This window comes from Tachysurus vachellii, chromosome 1 (genome assembly GCF_030014155.1).
Source record: "Tachysurus vachellii isolate PV-2020 chromosome 1, HZAU_Pvac_v1, whole genome shotgun sequence".
Lineage (NCBI taxonomy): Eukaryota > Metazoa > Chordata > Actinopteri > Siluriformes > Bagridae > Tachysurus > Tachysurus vachellii.
The window spans coordinates 3,499,454-3,524,453 of record NC_083460.1 but is presented as its reverse complement, the minus strand read 5'-3'; the positions used below and the strand labels follow the sequence as shown (position 1 = coordinate 3,524,453).

Here is a 25,000-nt window from a genome sequence, read left to right as displayed (position 1 = left end):
AATTCCCATTCATTGAGCCGCTCTAGCGCTTCGCTGCTGCTGCGATTTAAACTCCCTCTTCCAACCCCGACTCCACCATGCCGGAACCTGTGTTCGTTGTACCAGTTTACGTCATAAATCTCCACATATTTTTCTCTCTCTCCCTCTCTCTGTAATTATTTAATTATTTATTTATCAATTCATTCATTTATTGCTTTCCAAAAACGCGTAAGCGAGCATATCTTATACTATGCATGATTAGTGGTTCTGTTATACGGGGGTCTATTCTATTTTCTGGTCGCTGATCTCCGCGCTCTGACCACGCATGCGCACGGACGGGCGCGTGGATTCTTGCCCAGAACAGAACCATACCACCAACACTAACTACATGCATATCATCTAATAAATTCTGTTTTGACACAGTGGTCCTGGTGAGAACTGAAATTCTCTTAACTTAATTGAACTTAATTGCTAAAATTTCTGTTTTCTTTACATTAATTTTGCTTAATTTTCTCCATCGCTTTTCCCTTCACTTGTTTTTGCCTTTTTTGTCACTCTTTCCTCACTAACATCTGCCGGTCGTTTTAATAAAAACCTGTCCGGTCGGCATATCAGATGCGGTGTAGTCGCACAAGTTCAAATATTTTAACGGATCCGACGCTTAAAACGGATCCGAAAATTACGGATCCGCAGATGGTCGTCACCTCACGCAGCGCCTTTGCGACTCTCCATAGGAAATGAATGACTTGTTGTTTATCGACCGTCGTTTGTCGTGTGCAGTGGAAAGGCGGCTTTAACCGAGTGAGACGCGGGAAGCTGAGGCGGGGAAACAGAGCACACGTGGTTGTTGGGGATCTTTGTTTCAGCGGCGGCGGCTTGGATGCTTGTATCTCAAGCCAAAAATTTGGTCGAATCACAGCTCGTATCTCAAAAAATTCGTATGTCAAAGCACTCGTATCTCAAGGTATCACTGTATGTGGCAGAAAACACCACTCTGGGGAGAAAATTAACAGATTTTTAGTCTTTTTGAATGCTTTTGTCATGTCTCACTCCACAGTGAAGGTTAATATAAAGCTCATATGAAAGTAGACTTTCTCAAACCCATTTCTGCTCTCTGAGATGCTCCAAGCGTTTGTTCGTAAGGAGCTCGAAATTTTTTTTGTTCGTAAGGGACACAAGTGAACTGGAAAAAAGGGTCAACATTACAAAGTGTTGGTCGTTGTTCAATCTGAGCTGCTTTTCCTCATGACAGGCCAGGTACAGAGCAGGGAGTGTATCGAGGACGTGATCCGGTTCGCTGCTAAGGAACATCTCTTCCTGATGGCTGATGAGGTAACACGATACCTCTGAGCATTCCTTTCTGTTTATATATAAATGTTTATTAAACCTTTAATTCTTTCCTCTTTTCAGGTGTATCAGGATAACGTGTATGCTGAGGGTTGTACCTTTCACTCATTTAAGAAGGTGTTATTTGAGATGGGTCCTGAATTCTCCAACACAGTGGAGCTGGCCTCGTTCCACTCCACCTCCAAGTGTTACATGGGAGAGTGAGTGCACTCATTCAGATGATCTGGGCCTGTTTCCCAGGCTCACAATGAACAGCCAAACTAGAGCGTAACTGAATGGCTTGAGAGAAACAGGTCATACAGACCTAGGGAGATATTAAGGGTTTGTCTTTCGATGAAATCTATTTTGTTACTATTTACATGCTATTGCAGGTGCGGTCTACGAGGTGGTTATATGGAGGTGATAAACATGGACCCGGACGTGAAGACTCAGCTCACTAAACTGGTGTCTGTGCGTCTATGTGCTCCTGTTCCAGGTCAGGCGCTCATGGCCCTGGTGACCAACCCTCCTAAACCCGGAGAGCCGTCACACGCCCAGTTCATGAAGGTGACTCAACCTTTTGCACTCAAGTCTCAATCATTAACCATTCAACAGAAAAACTTCACTAGTCTTGTCATGTGCTCAGTGTTAAGCTTACATGAGCTTGACTAACTGTAGCTCGACCCGCTCTGTAATTAAGTCAACTATTATTTATACTGTACGTTGTTGTTATTCATCTTATACCCACAGGATCGACATTAACTGACCTGTGGTGTAATAAGTAATGTGTACAAGTCTAGTGTGATGTTTTTCCCTGTGTGTAGGAGCGCACGGCTACGCTGAATAACCTGGCACAGAAAGCCAAGCTGACCGAAGACATTCTGAACACGGTGCCTGGGCTCAGATGCAACCCCGTGCAGGGGGCGATGTACTCGTTCCCACGCATCATGCTCCCTGAGCGAGCCATAAAGGAGGCCAAGGTGCGTCACTCACTCTGAGTTTTCAATAATTCTCCATCATACATCATCGAAACTTTAAAGTGTGTGTTTATTTTTGTGTCCGTTTGTGTAGGAAAGTGGACAGGAACCTGATATGTTTTATTGTATGAAGCTCCTGGAGGAGACAGGGATCTGTTTGGTCCCTGGTAGTGGGTTTGGACAAAAAGATGGAACCTATCACTTCAGGTGAGTGTCTTATTAATCAGGTCAAGCAGGGTCATATGCAGGAGTAACAACTTTTACAGTTTAGCCTTAACATTAAGGACGAGGAATGGACAGGAGACGGGTTCATCTCTGGTTTAGTTTGCTGTCCTCGAATTAAGTAGGAAGTCAGAAATCTCTGCTACAAAGTGGGGAAAAATATAGATGAATCCGTTTACGTCTTTTGTGTGAGTGATGTATATTCTATGTAGTCAGCGCTGTGTGTTAATTGACCTCCTTGTGTTTACAGTAGAACTCATTAAAAGGTAAGAGATGCTACTTTAAATGCTGAGATGCAATGTTGATTTGAAACGCAGCGTTAATTAAGGTGAACGTTGACGTTTGAATTTGTAACCCTCTGTCTTGTGAACCAACAGAAAACAAGTGCACAAGAAAAAAAAATTTTTCTGCATAAATATTTGGAAATTTACTTTAATATTTGAGGTTTTTATTTTTTATTTATTTTGTTTGATCATATCAGTCTTTCACAAGATCTAAAATGTCTGTGGTGGTGATGTCAGTGTATCATGTGTTTGCCTTAAATATGCTATTTGAGGTTGTTAAAAAGCTTGAAATACACTGTGGAGTCAGAGCAAATTGAGCAATTTGAAAACAAATTCATACCACTGATGACCATGTTATTTGTACTGAGGCCACTAGAGGGCAGAGTTCAAAAGTTCACTGGTTATACAGTTTTGTAACTTTATACTATGGAGATTTATCCTCTTCTGTGCTCTTCTGACAGGATGACTATCCTACCACCGGCTGACAAACTCAAGATTTTGCTCAGTAAAGTGAAGGAGTTTCATCGGCGATTCACCGAGCAGTACTCTTAACACCTTCGCTCAACTGTCTCAACACAGTTGACCAGCCAAGTGCCTGAACCTGAACCTGAACCTGCCTTCTTCTCCAAGGGCAACTTGACCAGCATCAGCACTTCATCAAATGATTCTTGAAGTCTAAATCCCGTTTTCACCAACTGGTTTTTGCACACTGGTGTAGAGATGGTTAACTTACAAGGGTTAGATAATTAGCACTACATGTTGAAAGAAGGTTTACTTTGCAGTAGTCTGGAATATGAAAAAAAAAATGCTTATGTAAAATTGTGTGTGTGTCTGTGTGTGTCTGTGTGTGTCTATCTGTGTGTGTGTGTGTCTGTCTGTGTGTGTGTCTGTCTGTGTCTGTTTGTGTGTCTATCTCTGTGTCTGTATGTCTGTGTGTGTCTGTGTGTGTGTGTGTCTGTCTGTGTGTGTGTGTCTGCCTGTGTGTGTCTGCCTGTGTGTGTCTGTCTGTGTGTGTCTGTCTGTGTGTGTCTGTCTGTGTGTGTCTGTCTGTGTGTGTCTGTCTGTGTGTCTGTGTGTGTGTGTCTGTCAGTGTGTGTGTCTGTTGGTTAAGGGACTTTTAGCCAAGTAATTACCGCTGCATAAAGACTAGTCTTGCTTTGTTATAATTATTATATAAACGTTTTAATTATTTTAATGTGTATTAAATCAGAGTTTTACAGTAAACGGCGTGCATTTCTCCTTTCCGTTCGGGGTTGCAACACAAACCAGTGACCACCAGAGGGAGCACTCACCCAGACTCAATGGGCATAACGTTCATAAAGTATTCTGTCTATCCGGATGGTGTTTTTACAGAGGAGGAGGACAAAAAGGATAGTGTAATCGGAGGGTGAGAGAGGGAGAAGAAAAAAGATAGAAGGAAAATAAGTGGAAGAAAATGGATATGAGAGTGAGAGGAGAAAAGTTTTCATTTTTTATTAATACTTTTTCAACATACATACTTTATTCATAGATTTATATTATTAATTTATCTTGTTTATATAATTAATCATTAATATAATATATATATATAATATATTATATAATTAATCATTAAAAAATAATATATAAAAAAATATATTTTCATATGTTTCGGTTCTCTGTTTTTTGCGGTTCTCAGCCAATGGCAGGTAGAGAGACTACTTATAAATTGCCCCTTGGTGTGAATGAGTGTGTGCATTGGAGCCCTGACAATGGACTGGTGTCCTGTTTAGGGTATATTCCTTTAGTAAATAACTCGTTTATAAATAGAAACTAATTTATAATAATTAATAATCTGAGTCTTAAAGGGAAGATTTCAGGACCATACAGTTGCACTTAGTGTGTATTATTAAAAGTATTGTACAAAATAAAAAAAAAAAACAATTTGTAGTTGTCCTGGGAACCTTAGTCATGTTAGAAATGTGAGTACTTATTCTTCTCCTTCTCATCTGCCAAGCTTTCTGTAAGAAATCTACAATTACACTACAATTAAGCCCCGCATGTGGAAGGCTGTTGGCGTCACCGGGACAGAAAAATCACACAGAACCTGACTGCCAATTAGAGACTATTGTTCTGTTCATCTCTCGCCTTGGACTCTGATGTTCACTACTCTGCATGCGTAACATACACTACAATTTGAATACGGAACGTTCCAGCGATTGCTGCCGTCATTTCACTTCTGTTAATTGGCTGGGATAGAGCTCAGAATAGAGCCAAACAACAGATCAGATGGAGGAAACGGCGAGGGAGAGAAACACAACAAAGACAAACTAGTTTAAGAATGAAAAACAACAGGACACATTATTATGAAGTTTATTTTTTATTGATAAAAACGGAACATCTAAAACACTTCCTTTTATCATTTACTGTACGTTATAGCAGCCGGAGACGGATGTTCCCTCACCAACCTTATTTTTTCTCTTTCTCTTGAAGCTGCTCAGGCAAACACAGAGATCGTTAAGTTACCAAACATAAAAGTGAAAACAGTCAATTCCTAAAATCAAAACAATACACTGACACTGGAGAATACTTCCAAATAATGCAATATTAACATCACGGAAACATTCAACATGTCAACGAGTACGAGAGAGAACTTAACTAGTGACCGGTGAGGCAGAGAGAGAGATGGGGAGAATGACTGACAGACAGATGGAAACTGACAGAAAGGCAGACAGACTGAAAGATGTACAGACAGACAGGAAGGCAGAGACACAGCAGGACAGTTGGAGAGACTGAGAGACAGACAGACCAACAGAGAGAGATAGACAGATGGAGAGACAGACAGACAGACATACAGACAGTGAGACAGACAGACTGACAGACAGAGAGGCAGATAGAGAGGCAGACAGACAGACTGACAGACAGATAGAGAGGCAGATAGAGAGGCAGACAGACAGATAGAGAGACAATTTCATCAGTCTCATAATATTTCAGCTTCCAGCTACCTGATGACGTTCATATTTTTAGAGGAATATTTTTCAGCCATCTTTTGAATTTGGTTACTATTGTACATCAATTCAAGCGCAAATGCAGTACAAATACAGTAAGTAAACATGTCTTGGCTAAATAGATGCTTTCGGGTTAAACGTTTTTACTAAACTATACCTTTAAGAATCGACTTTCTAAGATTTCTAAGTTTGTTGTTAGCTATTTTTGCACACCACGCATCTCTCCTGCACGTTTTCCCCTCTCTCTGCACTCGCTGGTGCTGTGTCTGTGGTGATTAGTAATGCTCCCCCTCTGTCACAGACTGATGCATCGGCAGAAGGAAAGAGACATGGTCGGGTCTGGGTGTGCGCCAATCCTGAGGAGTTCACACTCAGTAGGAACTCTGATCATAAGCATTATGTAAGTGCAAACAAGCCTTGTATCAAATCTAGATCAGAGGCCAGAGTACAGTTTCAAGCTGTAACACCTTATTATCAGTCAGACTGATCAGTTGCTGATCAGCGTGACACTGTAACACGCGTGTGTCCTCAATCTGCTCTGAAAACTTTGAGCACACAGACCCGGTGATGAGCTCAGGCACAACACAAAACACACATTTGTGTCTTGCTAGGGATTGAAAAGCACCCTGCGTTGGTGAAAAGACACTATTTTTATAACTTCTTACCAGACTGAGATATGATGGAACAAGGTTTTTTGATGGACGACTCATGAACTGCCAGGAGGTGTTTTGACTATAACTATAATGTATTACCATATGATCGCTATTCAGTAAAATAAGTCAGGCTTGTTACTCTAATTTTGTGGACACTGTGGTTTAGTGCTTAGCATGTTTTTCTCTAAGTTTGGATTTTGGAATCCTGGATCTCTGCCTTGTGTGTGTGGAGTTTGAATTTTCTCCTTTACTTCAAGAGTTTCCTCAGGGTTCTCTAGTTTCTTCCCCCAGACCAAAGACACGTGTTGTGTTGTATTGCGTTGTTCCGAATGACGTCTCTAAATGATCGTAGTGTGTGTGGGTGTGTGAGTGTGTGATTGTGCCCTGAGATAGCCTAGTGCACTGTTTAGGGTGTCAGATTTAGATATGAAGACATATACACATACACTCAGGAGGAAGGAGTTTAGTCTATAGGCATTACTGTACTGTAATGTAATGTTAAGCTGATGTTAAAAAAAACAGCAAAGCAAGTGACGGGCTGCACTGACAGGCGAAATATACCTCAGCTGATATACTCACACACACACTCACACACTTTGTTTCAGGAGGGTTATATAAGTGTAGTAAGTCATCCCTCGGCAGGAGAGAGCGGTGGCCCAGTAGGAGGACATGCTTTGAGGGGGTGATGGTGTTCTCACACCTACTCTTCCTCCGGCCTCATCTGTGCTCGAGCGCTCGCGTTCTGTCTCGGCACGTGCGCCAGGGCGAGAAACTTCACAACGACTTCAATAGAAACACAGTCATCACAGAACAGCAGGTGACCAGGAGGTGATGATCCACACACCATTGAAGAAGTGAAAGTGCTGAACCTAATCCAGGTTGATCTAGTAACACGCACATTTGGAGCATTTTAAACGATAAACAATAATAAGAGATATTTCAGTTTAGTTAACGTTGTACGGGATTGACGGACCAAATAAAACGCTCTCACGCTGCTCTGGAGCTGTACGTCAACGCTGTCAGCTCATTTCAAAGTGTACAATTCGTTTTACAAACTGCATGGACGTCATGCATATTTCATGCGAAGGCCCTTAAAAACCGACAACAGATCGGCTGCAGATTGACGGCGTCTGAGCGCATTACCATAACGGAAAATTTTCGACGAGTCATTTCTGAGAGGCTTTATGTCTCACCATGTTTTATTCAAGCTCTACAGACAAGTTATTTCCAAATCAAAAACAACAAACCCTGTTTTGTTTTCTTGCCCTGTGCCTCATGACTCTTCTAAATGAAACATGTAAACTTGTATTTTTGATGTGGGCAAGTGAACGTAATTTAACAAATGAACGAAACTAATCAATTAATTAACTAGCCATGGACTATCTGGTGCAAATTATGTAAAGGCTGTATGACAATGAAAACAAGACAGATGTCTTGTGTGGTCTATGTGTCTGTCAGTGCAGGTGAAAGGGGCGTGGGCTCAGTACATGTCAGTCCCAGTGTAGGAGGCGTGGTCTATGTGTCTGTCAGTGCAGGTGAAAGAGGCGTGGGCTCAGTACATGTCAGTCCCAGTGTAGGAGGCGTGGTTTATGTGTCTGTCAGTCCAAGTGAAAGAGGAGTGGCCTCAGTGCATGTCAGTCCCAGTGTGGAAGGCGTAGTTTATGTGTCTGTCAGTCCAGGAGAAGGAGGCGTGGCCTTAGTACCTGTCAGTCCCAGTGTAAGAGGTGTGGTTTATGTGTCTGTCAGTCCAGGAGAAGGAGACGTGGCCTGAGTACCTGTCAGTCCCAGTGTAGGAGGTGTGGTTTATGTGTCTGTCAGTCCAGGTGAAGGAGGCGTGGCATCAGTACATGTCAGTCTCAGTGTAGGAGGCGTGGTTTATGTGTCTGTCAGTCCCAGTGTAGGAGGTGTGGCCTATGTGTCTGTCAGTCCCAGTGTAGGAGATGTGGTCTATATGTCTGTCAGTCTAGGTGAAAGAGGCGTGGCCTATGTGTCTGTCAGTCACAGTGTAGGTGGCATGGTCTATGTGTCTGTCAGTCCCAGTGTAGGTGGCATGGTCTATGTGTCTGTCAGTCCCAGTGTAGGTGGCATATTCTATGTGTCTGTCAGTCCCAGTGTAGGTGGCATGGTCTATGTGTCTGTCAGTCCCAGTGTAGGTGGCATGGTCTATGTGTCTGTCAGTCCCAGTGTAGGTGGCATGGTCTATGTGTCTGTCAGTCCCAGTGTAGGTGGCATGGTCTATGTGTCTGTCAGTCCCAGTGTAGGTGGCATGGTCTATGTGTCTGTCAGTCCCAGTGTAGGTGGCATATTCTATGTGTCTGTCAGTCCCAGTGTAGGTGGCATGGTCTATGTGTCTGTCAGTCCCAGTGTAGGTGGCATATTCTATGTGTCTGTCAGTCCCAGTGTAGGTGGCATGGTCTATGTGTCTGTCAGTCCCAGTGTAGGTGCCATGGTCTATGTGTCTGTCAGTCCCAGTGTAGGTGGCATGGTCTATGTGTCTGTCAGTCCCAGTGTAGGTGGCATGGTCTATGTGTCTGTCAGTCCCAGTGTAGGTGGCATGGTCTATGTGTCTGTCAGTCCCAGTGGTCGTTGTCATGCACAGTGTGAAGAAGGTGTGGCTTTCATTGTCTGTCTTGAGGCCTTGGCTTTGTGTCTATCAGTCACCGGAAAGCTAGATTTTGCCTTCCCTGTAAGCCGCTCTGGTGTTCAATTTTCTGCAGTTTTGACTGAAAAAGAGAAGCATGTTTCTTCATAATAAAGCCCTTAACTGCTCTGAAGTGAAAAAAGTTGCAGCTTGTTTTCAGAGGCCAGTTTGGTGCACGGCTGTTCATCTGAACATACCATGTGACTCATGATCTGCGCTAAACGTCCAAATGCACTGAGTAAGCGGCTGCGTGTGCCAGCTGGAGAGGACAAGACCAAGATCATTGACTCAGAGGGTGTGTTTGTGAGTGGTCGTGGGTGTTTGTTTAAAAGTGCAAGCATTCACGCTCCACTTATGCAATATTCTGCAACATCACTTTCCTCCCAGGTGAATTTAAATCTCAATTGTACTAATGAGACAACATGTCATTCAAAATCAGTTTATGTTTGCTGTCCCACTGAGTGTTTACAAGGCCCTGTGTTTCGTTCCGTAAAATAATTGGCTAATTATTTTTTTATTACAGAAAGCCATACTACTTTTAATCTGTTTACAATTCAGTTTAATGTTGTGGAATATCTTCTCTCTATAAACTTTGCCTTTTGGATTGGCTTTTTGGGAAAGGGGTTGGAGCTGAACAGCTTGGCTTTGGCTGATGGTCGGGGTGATTTCTAAATAAATAATAAATGTAAACAGAAGATGTGAAAGAAACCATGTGGCACAATAGGAATAGGTTTGAAGTAAATTGCACCCTTATTTCAATTTGAACCAAATTGTTTGCATTTCCTCCAGGATCAATAAACTATCTATCTATTTATTTATCTATCTATCTATCTATCTATCTATCTATCTATCTATCTATCTATCTTCAAGGTTTGTGTTTTTCTATATTTTTGTATTTTAAAACACTTCTAAAAATACAAATCTGTAAGCAAGAAATACTTGCTAATTGAGTCGGCTTTTTTTATGAGAATTTATTTATTTGGTTAATTCTGCAGGACTTTATATGATTATTTATATGAGTTGGATGAGTTAATAATGTGTAAAACTGTGTAGATGTATAAACCGAAGACTGGATATAAATATAATATTGGTATAATTTTTTGGACTTGTTATATTCTTGACGTATTTAAAACATGTTAAACTTTAGGATGAAAATTGTAGTTGATCTTCTGTAATGTGATGTTTTAAAATCCTTCACTAAAGTTTGATTTAAAAAAGCAAACCCTACTCCCCCCCTCCCTCAGTCTTCTCACCGTATCTTCACTTCTCTCCCACTCCTTTTCTTTATCTCTCACTTCTCCTCCACCTCTCTCACTCAGAGGAGAGGTGATGTGCTTTTCTCTCTCGTTTCTGATCCATCAACGAACTCAACGCGTAATTAAGTCGATTACGCATCTTGAGAGCGCGAGCTGATTCATCCGACTTGAAGCTATCACTCACGTGTGCAGGAGCAAGATATCGCGCAAAACGCAGCGCGTAGAGCGCCCGACGCTGTCCGGGCTGGGCGCAAGAACGCGCGCAGTCGCGGCCGGCATCCTCGGCGTGGCCATGGTGCTGGTTCTGGTCATCCTGATTCCGGTACTCGTGAACGCGGCTGGAACAGATGCACGCTACGAAACGCTTAGCGCCTGCAGGATGGTTTGTGATCCCTATGGCACCATTAAACCACCGGCGCGCGCCACCGGGAGCGACCCGCGCTCTCTTCAGCCTCCGACAACATTTCTCCGCGGTCCGAAAGGGGAACCAGGACGCACTGGGCGCATTGGCCCAAGGGGTGAGCCAGGTCCACCAGGACCACCAGGCCCGCCGGGAATAGTCGGAAATCCAGGACCGCCCGGGTTACCTGGACCTCCAGGAGTGATCGGTGTGAGCGGTGGTGTTGTAAACGCGGCCACATACACCACTGTACCCAAAGTCGCTTTTTACGCCGGGCTCAAAAAGCAGCACGAAGGCTACGAGGTCCTCAAGTTCGACGATGTTGTCACTAACCTGGGTAACCACTACGACCCTGCAACCGGCAAGTTCACCTGCTCCATCCCGGGAATCTATTTCTTCGTGTATCACGTGCTCATGCGGGGAGGTGACGGCACGAGCATGTGGGCTGATTTGTGCAAAAATAACCAGGTAATAAAAACATCAAGAATTGAAACTATCTTAAACTGACTTATTAAAACAAAAATGACCCAAACACATGATTGATTTCTGAACTCTGTCTACATGTGAGAGTTAAAAATAGCACTCTAAACATTGGCCTTTTTGTGACTAATATACTGGGAATACTGGAAATAAAGTTACAGAAATAATGACACTAACTATAAAACTGTACAGAATGGTGAAATTTTCCATTTCAAGTTATACTACTGAAACATTAACATAGTTACACAACTCTTCAGTAACATATAAACTAAGGCTCATGTTGAAATGTATGTCCAACATGATATGTACTGATTTAAGGTGAGGGCGAGCGCCATCGCTCAGGATGCGGATCAGAACTATGACTACGCCAGCAACAGCGTGGTGTTACACTTGGAGCCCGGAGACGAGATCTACATCAAGCTGGACGGTGGCAAAGCACATGGAGGGAACAACAACAAATACAGCACCTTCTCTGGGTTCATGATTTACGCCGATTAACACGTGACAAGACTTGATGCTTACATGAATGTTAACCTGCAAGGGTTTTTTTTTCCACTCAGAGAGATTTAAATGAAAGAAAAGGAGGCAAATAAATGCAGATACATCATGCAATTACAGTACAGTGTTCACTTGTGATTATAAGTTGTCATCCTTAAAGCTGGACACGATGATATGGTACGATAGCTTAACGTGTGAAATCCTTTAAAAGGCTCATTTTGTGGTGAAAAGGGTCAGTTGGACGTAGCGACTTTAAACGTGTAATGACTTCATCCAAGAGTTAGATTTTAGACAAATCACTGTGAGTTATGAGGAAAAAAGTGTTAAGGAAACATGTTGTGTTTTATTTGTTGGTCAGTTTTGAGCTTCAACTTGCAATCGATCGCAGGTTGTTGAGCTCCACTTCAAATCACTTCTGGTGAGACCAAATACTTAAAAACGTTCTCTGCCGGTTACCAGTTGAACCAACAATGATTTGATGTACCTCATTTGATCTCTGTATTGCTTTCTTATTGAATAACATAAACTTTGTGCAATCTACACTAAAATAAATGTAACATCTCCATTGCTGATCTTCCAAAGTGTTATTGTTAAGGGTCAGAGAAAGGACAGAACGTCATCTATGTTTGCCTATAGCACAAAATCTGAACCAGAGCACCAATCTGTTATTCCTCAAACAACAACTCAACGCTTTTTAAGAATTCAGGTTCATAAATTCAAATCTTGATGATATGTACATTGACAAGGAGCCAAAAAAGGTCCTTGGGCCTGCTCTCTAGGTACAGAGTGAACGTTCTATCCCTGTCAATCACAGCGACACTAGCCAATCATGTGCATCTATGAGATCGGGTATGCGGAAGAGGGCGGGTTGCGCGTTCCTCTAAGTGTGTTATGCTGCACTGTGATACAGCATGTGCATTTGGATGGCTTCACGTGTCTCAGAGGAAGCACATGTTAGCATTCACCCTCCACAGTTGGTGGCCGTCATATGTTAGCTAAACGTTGGCTGGAAAACAAAAGACATCACTATAATGTACATCCTCCAGAATTTCCAGTGCAAACTCCAAAAAAGATCCCTGTACATTTAATAAAACTAAAACACTATCACTGACCTGTAAATGGACAAAGGACTGTGAGAACAAGTTAACAAGAAATTTTTTAATAGCATTTATTTCCTTTCTTGTAATTTATTCAGAGTTTCACATATAGTGGATATAAATCATCAAATCATTGTGTTTCCATCTGAAATCCAAAACTGCACCTCATATATGAAACAATACTGACTAATGATTATTAACTGATGCTTAAGCAGCAGTGATTCAGGGTTAAAGGATTCTGCAAAATAAGTGCTACTTCCCTGCAGTTAATACGTGTTGTTATTGCGATTAAAAGCATTATTGTGTTTTTAATTAAGATTGAAGGAAAAAATCAAAGAAACAAAAAAACCCCACAATGACAGTCAGGATGTGATGTCCCATTGAAGCAAAATGATTAGCAGAAGGTTTTTGTCTGAAATCAGGTGGTGTGTTATTCATTTTCATGTCTGGGGTATTGAACGACTTCTCCGAACCCTCCTTTAATTATCCTCCGGATGAATCAAATCCAGCCGTTTTCCCAGATGAATATACAAAACAACAGCCTTGAAATCTACGTAGATTGAATTGGATGATGATTGAATAGCCAAGGTGTGGCCGAATTACACTCACACAAAATCATATTGTAGTTAAAGCTGCAGAAATTTATCGTTTGTTTTGTTTGATTTTTTTTTTTTTAAATCACTCTGATGGCGTCAAACAGTATTATTGCAAGCATCCCACACTGTTATTTCTCCTTACTGAAGCAAAGCTCGTCTGCTGCATGATCACGTGACTCTATCGGATCATCAGTCATAAATGTTAGATCTATTTAAAGGTTAGCCACTGCTTGGGGTTGTCTATCAGTATCTTGTCCACCTGCTTCTGGCTGATGCCCCTGGATAGCATTTTGGGGACGATGTTCTTCAGGATGTGGGAGTATCCGTGGCCGCCATATTTGGTCAGTCGGCTCTTGGTATGGATGTCATGAGCGATGACGATCCTGTCCTCATAGCCTTCTTTAATCAGAAACGCCAGACTAGTCAGAGAAAAATGAATAAATACACAAACATTAACAATATGATCTTTAAGAATAAACAGATTCACATTACAGGAGTGAAACTAAACTGAGTATTCATGATTTAAACAAAACATTTTCGTTTCATGTGCAGTAATTTACGTGTTTCTAGATGTGTAACAATTTATTTCCTCCTTTCATTAAAATGCGACTCACAAGGCTTAAGTAGTTTCAATATATCGTCATATAGATAGCAATTTAAAATTTCCTCCTCATATACAGCAATGAATTTTTTTTTCAGTTCAGTTCAGATCATCTCAAAGCAGCTTTACAGAAAGTAGAAAAAGAGCAGAGAAAAAACAAACAAACAAACAAACAACAACAAAAAAATATATAGTAATTTAAAATACTATTTATCTTTAACATCTATTCCTAATGAGCAAGCCAGAGGCAAGGAAAAACTCCCTGAGATGATATGAGGAAGAAACCTTGAGAGTAACCAGACTCAGAAGTGAACCTCATCCTCATTTGGGTGGACAGTAAATAATGTAAATGTAAACAATGTCCTTCAATCGCTGATAAAGACCAGGGGTCTCATTTATAAAGCGTGCGTACGCACAAAACGGGGCTGGAAACGTACGTACGCCAGTTCCCACGCAAAGATTGTGATCTATAAAAAACAAACTTGACGGGAGAATGTGCGCACCTTTAAGCAAACTTTGAGACGTGCGTACGCACATTCTGGAGACAAAGGGAATTGGCGACACAGATGGTGAGGTCGTGAACTGAAGTTCATTCATTTTCTACCGCTTATCCGAACTACCTTGGGTCACGGGGAGCCTGTGCCTATCTCAGGCGTCATTGGGCATCAAGGCAGGATACACCCTGGACGGAGTGCCAACCCATCACAGGGCACACACACACTCTCATTCATTCACTCACGCAATCACACACTAGGGACAATTTTCCAGAGATGCCAATCAACCTACCATGCATGTCTTTGGACCAGGGGAGGAAACCGGAGTACCCGGAGGAAACCCCCGAGGCACGGGGAGAACATGCAAACTCCACACACACAAGGCGGAGGCGGGAATCGAACCCCGACCCTGGAGGTGTGAGGCGAACGTGCTAACCACTAAGCCACCGTGCCCCTCTGAACTGAAGTTAGATTGTAGAAAATACATGTGAGAAGAACGATTATAAGAATTAATGACATTTAATTTTCACTCCATTTCATACGTTATATCCACATTATCATGAAGATTAAATCCAACAGTGTTATTTGTGCTGATTGTTTTAGGCTATATACATCTAGTAAAATCCAAACGTAATTCAAAATGTATTCAAAAAAAAAATAATAATAATCAGCGCTGCCTTACAGTCACATTGTCCGCAACGGGAGCGCAGGAGGAGACGGCGCGACTACATGTGATACGGAATAGCATGAAATACCCTTTTATTAGAGAACTGCAGAGCACAGTGTAAAAACGAAATGTCAAAGTCTGCAAATACAGTCATGAAGCACAATCGCTACTCATCATCGGTCCTAACTATTACGGTGTTCATTACAAAACCGTCATGAAGAAGCATGTGTTCACGATAACATTTTCATCTTAAATTTTCGCCCACAAATTAATTCTGTGATTTTGTCAAGGTGTTAACGATCAGTCTAATTGCTAGAAACATATAAACATATAAAACATATATAGAAACATATATATCCTCCGTTGACCAGGGTAAGTAATGCTTCATGATGGCACTGCTGGCACTGTTGGAGGATTACGCCAATGGCAGAATAAGGAGGGAACGAGTTTTCAGGAACCATGATGATTTCCTGGCCCATGATGATGACTGGCTAATAAGCCGATTTAGATTCCCTAGAGCTGTGCTCTTGGATCTATGTGCTGAATTGGGTCCAGTATTATAGAGGGCAACACGCCGGAACCATGCCGTCCCAGTCCAAATACAAGTCCTCACCACTCTGGGGTTCTTGGCAGCCGGCTGTTTCCAGCGGGAATTGGCAGACAGGTAAATTATTTATATAAAAAAAAAATATATAAATAATCCTCAACTTTGTCTCTAAGACCTTTTTGTACTGTATGTGAAATAATTCTATTGGAATCTATCATCTCACCCTATAGGTCTGGTATATCACAGCCGTCCCTGAGTGCCATAATATCTGTCGTTTTGAATGGTATACTTAATATGGGTAGTCGATACATCAGGTTCCCCTACACTGTGCGAGAACAGGCCGAAATTAAAATGCAATTTGCAGCAATGTCTGGCTTCCCAAATGTAATCGGCAAAATTGACTGCGCTCATGTTGCTATAAGGGCACCATCTGAAAATGAATTTGCTTATGTTAATAGAAAGCATGTGCATTCTATTAATGTGCAAATCATATGTGACTCCAACATGACCCTCACAAACATTGTGGCACGCTGACACAATTGACGGCAGAAGCAATACTTTGCCACTCGCACTGCTTCTTTTTATTAGTGACCCCACTGCTATGGCCACCAAATAACACAGTTTTCCGAGCCTCCACCTCGCCTACAAGTGTTTCAATCTCAGTGTCTGAGAAATTACTTTTTTTCCTCTTTTCTCACCTGTCGCCATTATTCAAAGTAACAGAAATACACGTTTTGACTTTCTTGGATTAATTAATTGGCGGGTCGCATGCCAGTTTTCCAGGTATATATGGGATTCCACTCTCATTTACATGCCGAACAGCAATCATGATGTGATTTGCATTGACTATTTATGGTTATAAATGGGCATGTACAGAGCGGGATATGAGGCTGGTTCACGTACGCACATCTAAGGAAACATTGCTTTCAGGTGTGCGTACGCATGGTTTTATAAATCGGAATATATTTTTTTGCGTACGCCATTGTTGGCTTTTGGGCTCACGTAAACTTTTAGTAGGGATCCTACGCACAATTTTATAAATGAGACCCCAGACCATAAAGCTGACTCATGCAACACTGGTTCAAATAAGGCATAACAGTCTCCGGGCAGTCACGGTGGCTTAGTGGTTAGCACGTTCGCCTCCAGGGTCGGAGTTCGATTCCCGCCTCCACCTTGTGTGTGTGGAGTATGCATGTTCTCCCCGTGCCTCGGGGGTTTCCTCCGGGTACTCCGGTTTCCTCCCCCGGTCCAAAGACATGCATGGTAGGTTGATTGGCATCTCTGGAAAATTGTCCCTAGTGTGTGAGTGCGTGAGTGAATGAGAGTGTGTGTGTGCCCTGTGATGGGTTGGCACTCCGTCCAGGGTGTATCCTGCCTTGATGCCCGATGACGCCTGAGATAGGCACAGGCTCCCCGTGACCCGAGGTTGTTCGGATAAGCGGTAGAAGATGAATGAATGAACAATCCTATGAGTCAGTGGCTGACGATGCAGATCAATACAGCTGTGGTGCCTTAATTTCATTCATTTTTTCATATACCGCAGATCGCACACAGCCATGTGGAAATACTACAGAAGTGAAGTAAGTGGGGGGGCACGGTGGCTTAGTGGTTAGCACGTTTGCCTCACACCTCCAGGGTTGGGGGTTCGATTCCCACCACCACCTTGTGTGTGTGGAGTTTGCATGTTCTCCCCGTGCCTCGGGGGTTTCCTCCGGGTACTCCGGTTTCCTCCCCCGGTCCAAAGACATGCATGGTAGGTTGATTGGCATCTCTGGAAAATTGTCCGTAGTGTGTGAGTGCGTGAGTGAATGTGAGTGTGTGTGTGCCCTGTGATGGGTTGGCACTCCGTCCAGGGTGTATCCTGCCTTGATGCCCGATGACGCCTGAGATAGGCACAGGCTCCCCGTGACCCGAGGTAGTTCGGATAAGCGGCAGAAAATGAATGAATGAATGAATGAAGTAAGTGGAGTATTGTTCTGTACTTACGTTTGAACCCTCTGGCTGTCACTGGGCATGTCGATGTCCAAATTAAAGGGGTAGTCCAGCATTTCCATGCCAAAGAGGTCGTACTCAAGATAGCTTCCTAATTTCGCGAACTCCAGCAACTCCCCGTGGTCAAATATGGTTCTGGGGTAAAGAGAATGTCGAGATGAAAGGTGAATCAGGTGAATTTATAATATATGGAACAAAAATTTCTATGCAAATGCAAATAAATAACCAACAATAAACCTTTATGTATTTATAGGAATGTTAATTAGTGCTGTGAGAGTTTATGCCATCACAGAAGTATCGCACATATTTAAAAACTTGTATTGTTTTTAGACCTCTCTGTTTTTTTTCTACTTGTATCTGTACTGTTAGGACAGATTTAATCACAAAAGGGTTGCTCACCTGTCCAGATGAGACATTACGGTTTTCAAGATGTCTCCTCCAGCTTCCTGAAGGATTCGGACTATCTCACCGGGGGCGGCTGGATTCCGACCCAGGTGGATGATAACCGCACAGCCCAGCTTAGCCTGAGCATGTGCGGTGGCACGCAGTACTTTCTTTTTGCTCTCTGTGATCGGCCAGCCTGTGCGAACGGGGAGAACATGCAAACTCCACACACACAAGGTGGAGGCGGGAATCGAACCCCGACCCTGGAGGTGTGAGGCGAACGTGCTAACCACTAAGCCGCCGTGCCCCCAGTATTATATTCTATACCATTGTTGATTTTATAGTGTTGGTCTTTGTTGTTCTCTCAGCTGCTTAATCAGGAGTAGTTTCAGTCTCCCTTAAGGTGTGAATTGTGGGCAGGGCTTACCCATTTAAATTGAAGGTTCTCAGTTTGTAAGTATCTCTCCATCTCGCATTGTAACAAAAGTGTCTAGTACTGTTTTGATATATTCTACCATACCTTAATTGTCACATTTGGTTGACTGAAAATACTGTATGTGCCTTAAACCCATCTTTGTACTCAATTCCTACTGTCGCAGACGCTCTCGTCCACAGAGCAGAGGCCACAATCCCAGTAACCTCATCTACCCTCCTCTGTTGTGTAAGTCTCAAACAGTGGTGGTAGGTGGGCTCTGGAATTGCCAGTCTGCTGTAAAGAAAGCTGAATTTATCTCTGCTTTAACTTCCCATTACTCCTTTGATTTTCTTGCGCTAACAAAAACCTGGATATCCCCACAGAACTACCTCTCACCCCCTCGTTCTTACCCGCCGCAACCTTCACTCTGTCTCCCCTTCTTCTGTAGCTTCTGGCACTCATTCTTCTCTTTCTGATCCTGAGTCTTTTTCCTCACTACCCTTGGACTCGGCCACAGATACTTTCCTCTCATTTCTTTCCTCAACTATGGACTTCCTCTGCCCTATGTCCTCTAAACCCAAGAAAACCTCTTGTTCTGCTCCTTGGTTTTCAGATGTTCTGCGCAACAATCTAAGAGAGCTAAGATCATCAGAATGAAAGTAGAAGAAATCACAACTTGATGCAGATCTCCATTCTTACCGAACACTCCTTGCCAAGTTCTCGTCAGATGTGACTTCTGCCAAGACTTCCTTCTACAAGGAAAAGCTTGAAGCTTCCTCACATGACCCTCGGAAATTCCACAACATCATCTCTTCTCGGCTCAACCCCCTAGCTCCACCTTCTTCATCCTCCCTGTCTGCAGAAGACTTTGCTTCTTTCTACCAGGAGAAGATTGAGGAAATCTGCCAGACCTTCCCTTCAGCCCCAACTGCACTTGCATCTCAGAGTATTGATTCCCCTGCACCTTCATTGTCGCATTTCTCAACTGTAGCAGCAGAAGAGATTTTACAACTCATCCAGTCTTGCAATCCTACCACCTGCCTATTGGATCCACTCCCTTCCACTATGCTCCAGACCATCTCGCAAGACCTTCTGCCCTTCATTACCAGTATCATCAATAGATCCATCAGACATCAGTAACTACAGACCGGTATCACTTCTCTCGTTTCTTTCAAAAAATAAACACATTGTCTATAATCAACTGTCTGTCTATCTCTCACAGAATAACCTCCAAGATCCCAATCAGTCTGGCTTTAAAGCAGCTCATTCCACAGAGACAGCTCTTTTGGATGTCTCTGAGAAACTACATGCTGCTAGATCAGCCAAACTGTCATCCATCCTTATCCTCCTTGACCTTTCAGCAGCGTTTGATACGGTCAACCACAAGACTCTCTTGTCCACCCTCAGGAGTCTTGGGATTTGCGGATCAGCTTGGGAATGGTTCGCTTCCTACCTGGAAGGACGCTCATATCAGGTAACATGGAGCGGAGTGGAGAGTCTCCATGCAGACTCTTCACTGGTATCCCACAGGGCTCAGTATTTGGTCCTCTTCTTTTCTCCCTGTATACTCATTTTTCCTCACATGGGTTCTCCTACCACTACTATGCTGATGATACTTCAGGCTTCCGGAAGCTGACCGAATCAGATTCAAAACACTGATGCTAGCCTACAAAGCCAAAAATGGACCAGCTCCCTCTTACCTTAAAGCCCTCATCACTCCTCGCACTGCACCCCGCACCCTCCGATCTACCAGCACTGTTCGACTGGTTCCACCATCTCTCAGGGTAAGAGGCAAATATACTACAAGACTCTTCTCTGTTCTGGCACCAAGGTGGTGGAATGAACTTCCCCTAGAAGTCTGGACAACTGAGTCACTGGCTATTTTCAAGCGGCGGTTGAAGACCTACTTATTCAGGAAACTACGGTGGCCGAGAAGTGCAAAACAAATTAAAAAATCTGAAAACACATTAACAAATCTGAAAACACATTAACAAATCTGAAAACAAATGAACAAATCTGAAAACACATTAACAAATCTGAAAACACATTAACAAATCCGAAAACAAATTAACAAATCCGAATTTGTTTGTTTTCGGATTTGTTAATGTGTTTTCGGATTTGTTAATGTGTTTTCGGATTTGTTAATGTATTTTTAGATTTGTTAATTTGTTTTTGTTCGTCTTCTACCGCTTATCCGAACTACCTCGGGTCACAGGGAGCCTGTGCCTATCTCAGGCGTCATCGGGCATCAAGGCAGGATTAATTTGTTTTTGGATTTGTTAATTTGTTTTGCACTTCTCGGCCACCATAGGAAACACTTCAACTAGCACTTCTTTCCTTATCTTTTGCATTTAAAAAAAAAAAAGAGCTGCCAGGTCAAATGGTAACCATAATGTGGCTATTATCCAAATGTCACTTGTCTACACACATATATATATATATATATATATATATACATATCTGTCTGTCTCTCTCTCTGTGTCTCTGTTTCTCTCTCTCTCTCTCTCTCTCTCTCTCTCTCTCTCTCTCTCTCTCTCTCTCTCTCAGCAACTTTTTCTCCGGAGTTGCTGCCCTCTACTGGTAATACAGGTGTAATGCAGCATTCTGTCGACAGTAAACAGAATCTGACTGGAAGGTCTGAAGTCTGTGAATTATAAATGGGAGGTCAAAAACATGTTGGCTCTGCATTTATGTTTACTGTTTTACTCAACACAGTACCACTATTTTCCCTTAACTTCAAGTTAAGTAAGTCAAAACATTGAGTGTGTGAATTTCTACACTTCCTGGTGGTAACTTTCTGCTTTAGGTCATGTTGCATGATCCCACTAAAAACTGTTGATTATTTTCCTATAACCTCACACCCTCCTTATTTATTAAACAGACAGACAGACAGACAGACAGACAGACAGACAGATAGATAGATAGATAGATAGATAGATAGATAGATAGATAGATAGATAGATAGATACTTTATTACTATCTACTTACCAACCCTGATTTACCAAGCATGTATTTCCCCCAGTATTTCCAGCTGCATAATAACTTTATTTTACCTTCTTTATTTGACATTTTATGTATAATATTGAGTTACATTTTTCAGAAATGGCTCTGGATGGAATTTGCTCCTGTGTCCATGTGCAGTGAATGTCTTTGTCATGTCTCACTCCACAGTGATGAATACGAAGCTCATATGATAGCAGACACTCACTTTGTATTTCAGTATTTCCCTAAAATACCAGGAAGAATATTCATCCATTCATCTTCTGCCGCTTATCCTGGGCCGGATCGCGGGGGCAGCAGTCTAAGCAGGGATGCCCAGACTTCCCTCTCACCAGACACTTCCTCCAGCTCTTCCGGGGGAATACCGAGGCGTTCCCAGGCCAGCCGAGAGACATAGTCCCTCCAGCATGTCCTAGGTCTTCCCCGGGGCCTCTTCCCGGTTGGGCATGCCCGGAACACCTCCCCAGGGAGGCGTCCGGGAGGCGTCCAGGAGGCGTCCGGAACAGATGCCCGAGCCACCTTAGCTGACTCCTCTCGATGTGGAGGAACAGCGGCTCTACTCTGAGCTCCTCCCGAGTGACCAAGCTCCTCACCCTATGTCTAGAGAGCGCCCAGCCACCCTACGGAGGAAACTCATTTCGGCCGCCTGTATCCGGGATCTTGTCCTTTCGGTCATGACCCAAAGCTCATGACTATAGGTGAGGGTAGGAACGTAGAATATATTCATAGAAATGTTCCACTCAAAAATGATTTTTTTTCACACAAATATTCAAAGTAAATGATATCAAACCCATTTCTGCTCTCTGAGACGCCCCAAGTGCTTGTTCATAATCATCTAAAATTTGAAGGTGTTATCACTAAAATTCAACAGATCAACAGATACTCACACTGAAAGCCTGAACACACACGCGCACACACATGCAGACAGGCACACACACACACAAACACACACACGCACGCACGCACACACAGGCATATGCACACACATCTAGACATACACACACACTAAGGCTGCCAACTCTTATGCATTCATAAAATGTTTGTGAAAATTAAATGTAATGTAAAATCTCCCAAGAAATTCTGTACAGATGCCAAATACTTTGACAATCATTATACTTAGTACACTTCTGCTAATGCAAGGATTTTGTGTTTGAATTTTTTCTAATATCACTCTAAGCTGAATTCAAAGGTTGGCAGCCCTGACACACACACACACACACACACACACAATAACTGTGACTAGAGAATGAAGCATGATAATCATTTCATTACATCGCTCGTTACTGAGCAACCTGATAATCAGTTTCAGCAACACACACTACTCTTTTTCTTCTGTACGGTAATTAAGTTCCAGTTTATTAAAACAGAAAATACTGGTATTACTTTATATCCACGTTGCTAAGGTTTTGTCTGTTACAACGTACACACACACGCACACACATTCACACACACCTACAGACACACACACACATACATACACACACTAGGGCTCTCAAGTTTTGAAGACAGGCAAGAGTGACATCTCCAACCCCTGGGAGTTCTATCCCTGTCAATCACAGCGACACTAGCCAATCGTGTGCATCTATGAGATCGGGTATGCGGAAGAGGGCGGGTTGCACGTTCCTCTAAGCCTGTTACGCTGCGCTGTGATACAGCATGTGCATGTGGATGGCTTCACGTGTCTCAGAGGAAGCACGTGTTAGCATTCACCCTCCACAGTTGGTGGCCGTCATATGTTAGCTAAACGTTGGCTGGAAAACAAAAGACATCCCAGTGCAAACTCCAAAAAAGATCCCTGTACAATTAATAAAACTAAAACACTATCACTGACCTGTAAATGGACAAAGGACTGTGAGAACAAGTTAACAAGAATTTTTTAAAATAGCATTTATTTCCTTTCTTGTAATTTATTCTGTGTTTTACATATAGTGGATATAAATCATCAAATCATCAAATCATTGTTTCCATCTGAAATCCAAAACTGCACCTCATATATGAAACAATACTGACTAATGATTATTAACTGATGCTTAAGCAGCAGTGATTCAGGGTTAAAGGATTCTGCAAAATAAGTGCAGTTAATACGTGTTGTTATTGCGATTAAAAGCATTATTGTGTTTTTAATTAAGATTGAAGGAAAAAATCAAAGAAACAAAAAAACCCCACAATGACAGTCAGGATGTGATGTCCCATTGAAGCAAAATGATTAGCAGAAGGTTTTTGTCTGAAATCAGGTGGTGTGTTATTCATTTTCATGTCTGGGGTATTGAACGACTTCTCCGAACCCTCCTTTAATTATCCTCCGGATGAATCAAATCCAGCCGTTTTCCCAGATGAATATACAAAACAACAGCCTTGAAATCTACGTAGATTGAATTGGATGATGATTGAATAGCCAAGGTGTGGCCGAATTACACTCACACAAAATCATATTGTAGTTAAAGCTGCAGAGATTTATCGTTTATTTTGTTTTGTTTGATTTTTTATTCTTTTTTAAATCACTCTGATGGCGTCAAACAGTATTATTGCAAGCATCCCACACTGTTATTTCTCCTTACTGAAGCACAGCTCGTCTGCTGCATGATCACGTGACTCTATCGGATCATCAGACCTAAATGTTAGATCTATTTAAAGGTTAGCCACTGCTTGGGGTTGTCTATCAGTATCTTGTCCACCTGCTTCTGGCTGATTCCCCTGGATAGCATTTTGGGGACGATGTTCTTCAGGATGTGGGAGTATCCGTGGCCGCCATATTTGGTCAGTCGGTTCTTAGTATGGATATCATGAGCGATGACGATCCTGTCCTCATAGCCTTCTTTAATCAGAAACGCCAGACTAGTCAGAGGAAAATGAATAAATACACAAACATTAACAATATGATGTTTAAGAATAAACAGATTCACATTACAGGAGTGAAACTAAACTGAATGTTCATGATGTAAACAAAACATTTTCGTTTCATGTGCAGTAATTTAAATGTGTTTCTAGATGTGTAACAATTTATTTCCTCCTTTCTAAAGACCAGACCATAAAGCTGACTGATGCAACAGTGGTTCAAATAAGGCATAACAGTCTCCGGGCAGCTCCATCCAGAACAATCCTATGAGTCAGTGGCTGACGATGCAGATCAATACAGCTGTGGTGCCTTAATTTCATACATTCATTCATATACCGCAGATCGCACACAGCCATGTGGAAATACTATAGAAGTGAAGTAAGTGGAGTATTGTTCTGTACTTACGTTTGAACCCTCTGGCTGTCACTGGGCATGTCGATGTCCAAATTAAAGGGGTAGTCCAGCATTTCTGTGCCGAAGAGGTCGTACTCAAGATAGCTTCCTAATTTCGCAAACTCCAGCAACTCACCGTGGTCAAATATGGTTCTGGGGTAAAGAGAATGTCGAGATAAAAGGTGAATCAGGTGAATTTATAATATATAGAACAAAAATTTCTAAGCAAATGCAAATAAATAACCAACAATAAACCTTTATGTATTTATAGGAACATTAATTAGTGCTGTGAGAGT

At 42.3% G+C, this 25,000-nt stretch overlaps 4 protein-coding genes across 4 annotated transcripts in view; 2 read left to right on the top strand and 2 right to left on the bottom strand.

Moving 5' to 3' along the window:
- The window catches only part of gpt (glutamic--pyruvic transaminase), an 18,128-nt gene extending 14,116 nt beyond the window's left edge, over positions 1 to 4,012 (top strand). The window contains exons 7-12 of the mRNA XM_060868272.1: positions 1,232 to 1,311; positions 1,390 to 1,526; positions 1,698 to 1,872; positions 2,130 to 2,285; positions 2,377 to 2,489; positions 3,250 to 4,012. Coding sequence (XP_060724255.1) covers positions 1,232 to 1,311; positions 1,390 to 1,526; positions 1,698 to 1,872; positions 2,130 to 2,285; positions 2,377 to 2,489; positions 3,250 to 3,340 — 752 coding nt within the window. The 3' untranslated portion in view covers positions 3,341 to 4,012. The remainder of the gene's footprint in view (positions 1 to 1,231; positions 1,312 to 1,389; positions 1,527 to 1,697; positions 1,873 to 2,129; positions 2,286 to 2,376; positions 2,490 to 3,249) is intronic.
- A 6,314-nt stretch (positions 4,013 to 10,326) lies between these two features.
- Positions 10,327 to 11,796, top strand: c1ql3b (complement component 1, q subcomponent-like 3b). Its single transcript, XM_060891092.1, has 2 exons — positions 10,327 to 11,172; positions 11,503 to 11,796. The coding sequence occupies exons 1-2, from the start codon at positions 10,597 to 10,599 to the stop codon at positions 11,680 to 11,682; spliced, it is 756 nt and encodes a 251-aa protein (XP_060747075.1). The 5' UTR covers positions 10,327 to 10,596; the 3' UTR covers positions 11,683 to 11,796.
- Positions 11,797 to 12,874: 1,078 nt separating this feature from the next.
- On the bottom strand, positions 12,875 to 19,445 carry LOC132842991 (phosphotriesterase-related protein-like). The gene is made up of 4 exons (XM_060866030.1): positions 19,382 to 19,445; positions 18,076 to 18,256; positions 17,671 to 17,811; positions 12,875 to 13,794 (listed from the first exon to the last, which is right to left on the bottom strand). Exons 1-4 carry the CDS (start codon positions 19,443 to 19,445, stop codon positions 13,584 to 13,586), a joined length of 597 nt encoding a protein of 198 aa, XP_060722013.1. The 3' UTR covers positions 12,875 to 13,583.
- A 3,900-nt stretch (positions 19,446 to 23,345) lies between these two features.
- LOC132844618 (phosphotriesterase-related protein-like) overlaps positions 23,346 to 25,000 on the bottom strand; it is a 3,419-nt gene continuing 1,764 nt past the window's right edge. Inside the window, exons 4-5 of the mRNA XM_060868258.1 lie at positions 24,717 to 24,857; positions 23,346 to 24,310 (exon numbers count right to left, since the gene is read on the bottom strand). Coding sequence (XP_060724241.1) covers positions 24,100 to 24,310; positions 24,717 to 24,857 — 352 coding nt within the window. The 3' untranslated portion in view covers positions 23,346 to 24,099. The remainder of the gene's footprint in view (positions 24,311 to 24,716; positions 24,858 to 25,000) is intronic.

Excerpts from the sequence above, each read along its gene's own strand:
- LOC132842991 (XM_060866030.1), bottom strand. The coding sequence starts at position 19,445 with ATGAAGGTGCAGGGGAATCAATACTCTGAGATGCAAGTGCAGTTGGGG. Across the intron at positions 18,257-19,381 it reads GGGGCTGAAGGGAAGGTCTG|GCTGGCCGATCACAGAGAGC; the intron begins GCAGATTTCCTC and ends CCGTTCGCACAG. Across the intron at positions 17,812-18,075 it reads GTAATGTCTCATCTGGACAG|AACCATATTTGACCACGGGG; the intron begins GTGAGCAACCCT and ends TCTTTACCCCAG.
- c1ql3b (XM_060891092.1), top strand. The coding sequence starts at position 10,597 with ATGGTGCTGGTTCTGGTCATCCTGATTCCGGTACTCGTGAACGCGGCT. Across the intron at positions 11,173-11,502 it reads ATTTGTGCAAAAATAACCAG|GTGAGGGCGAGCGCCATCGC; the intron begins GTAATAAAAACA and ends TACTGATTTAAG.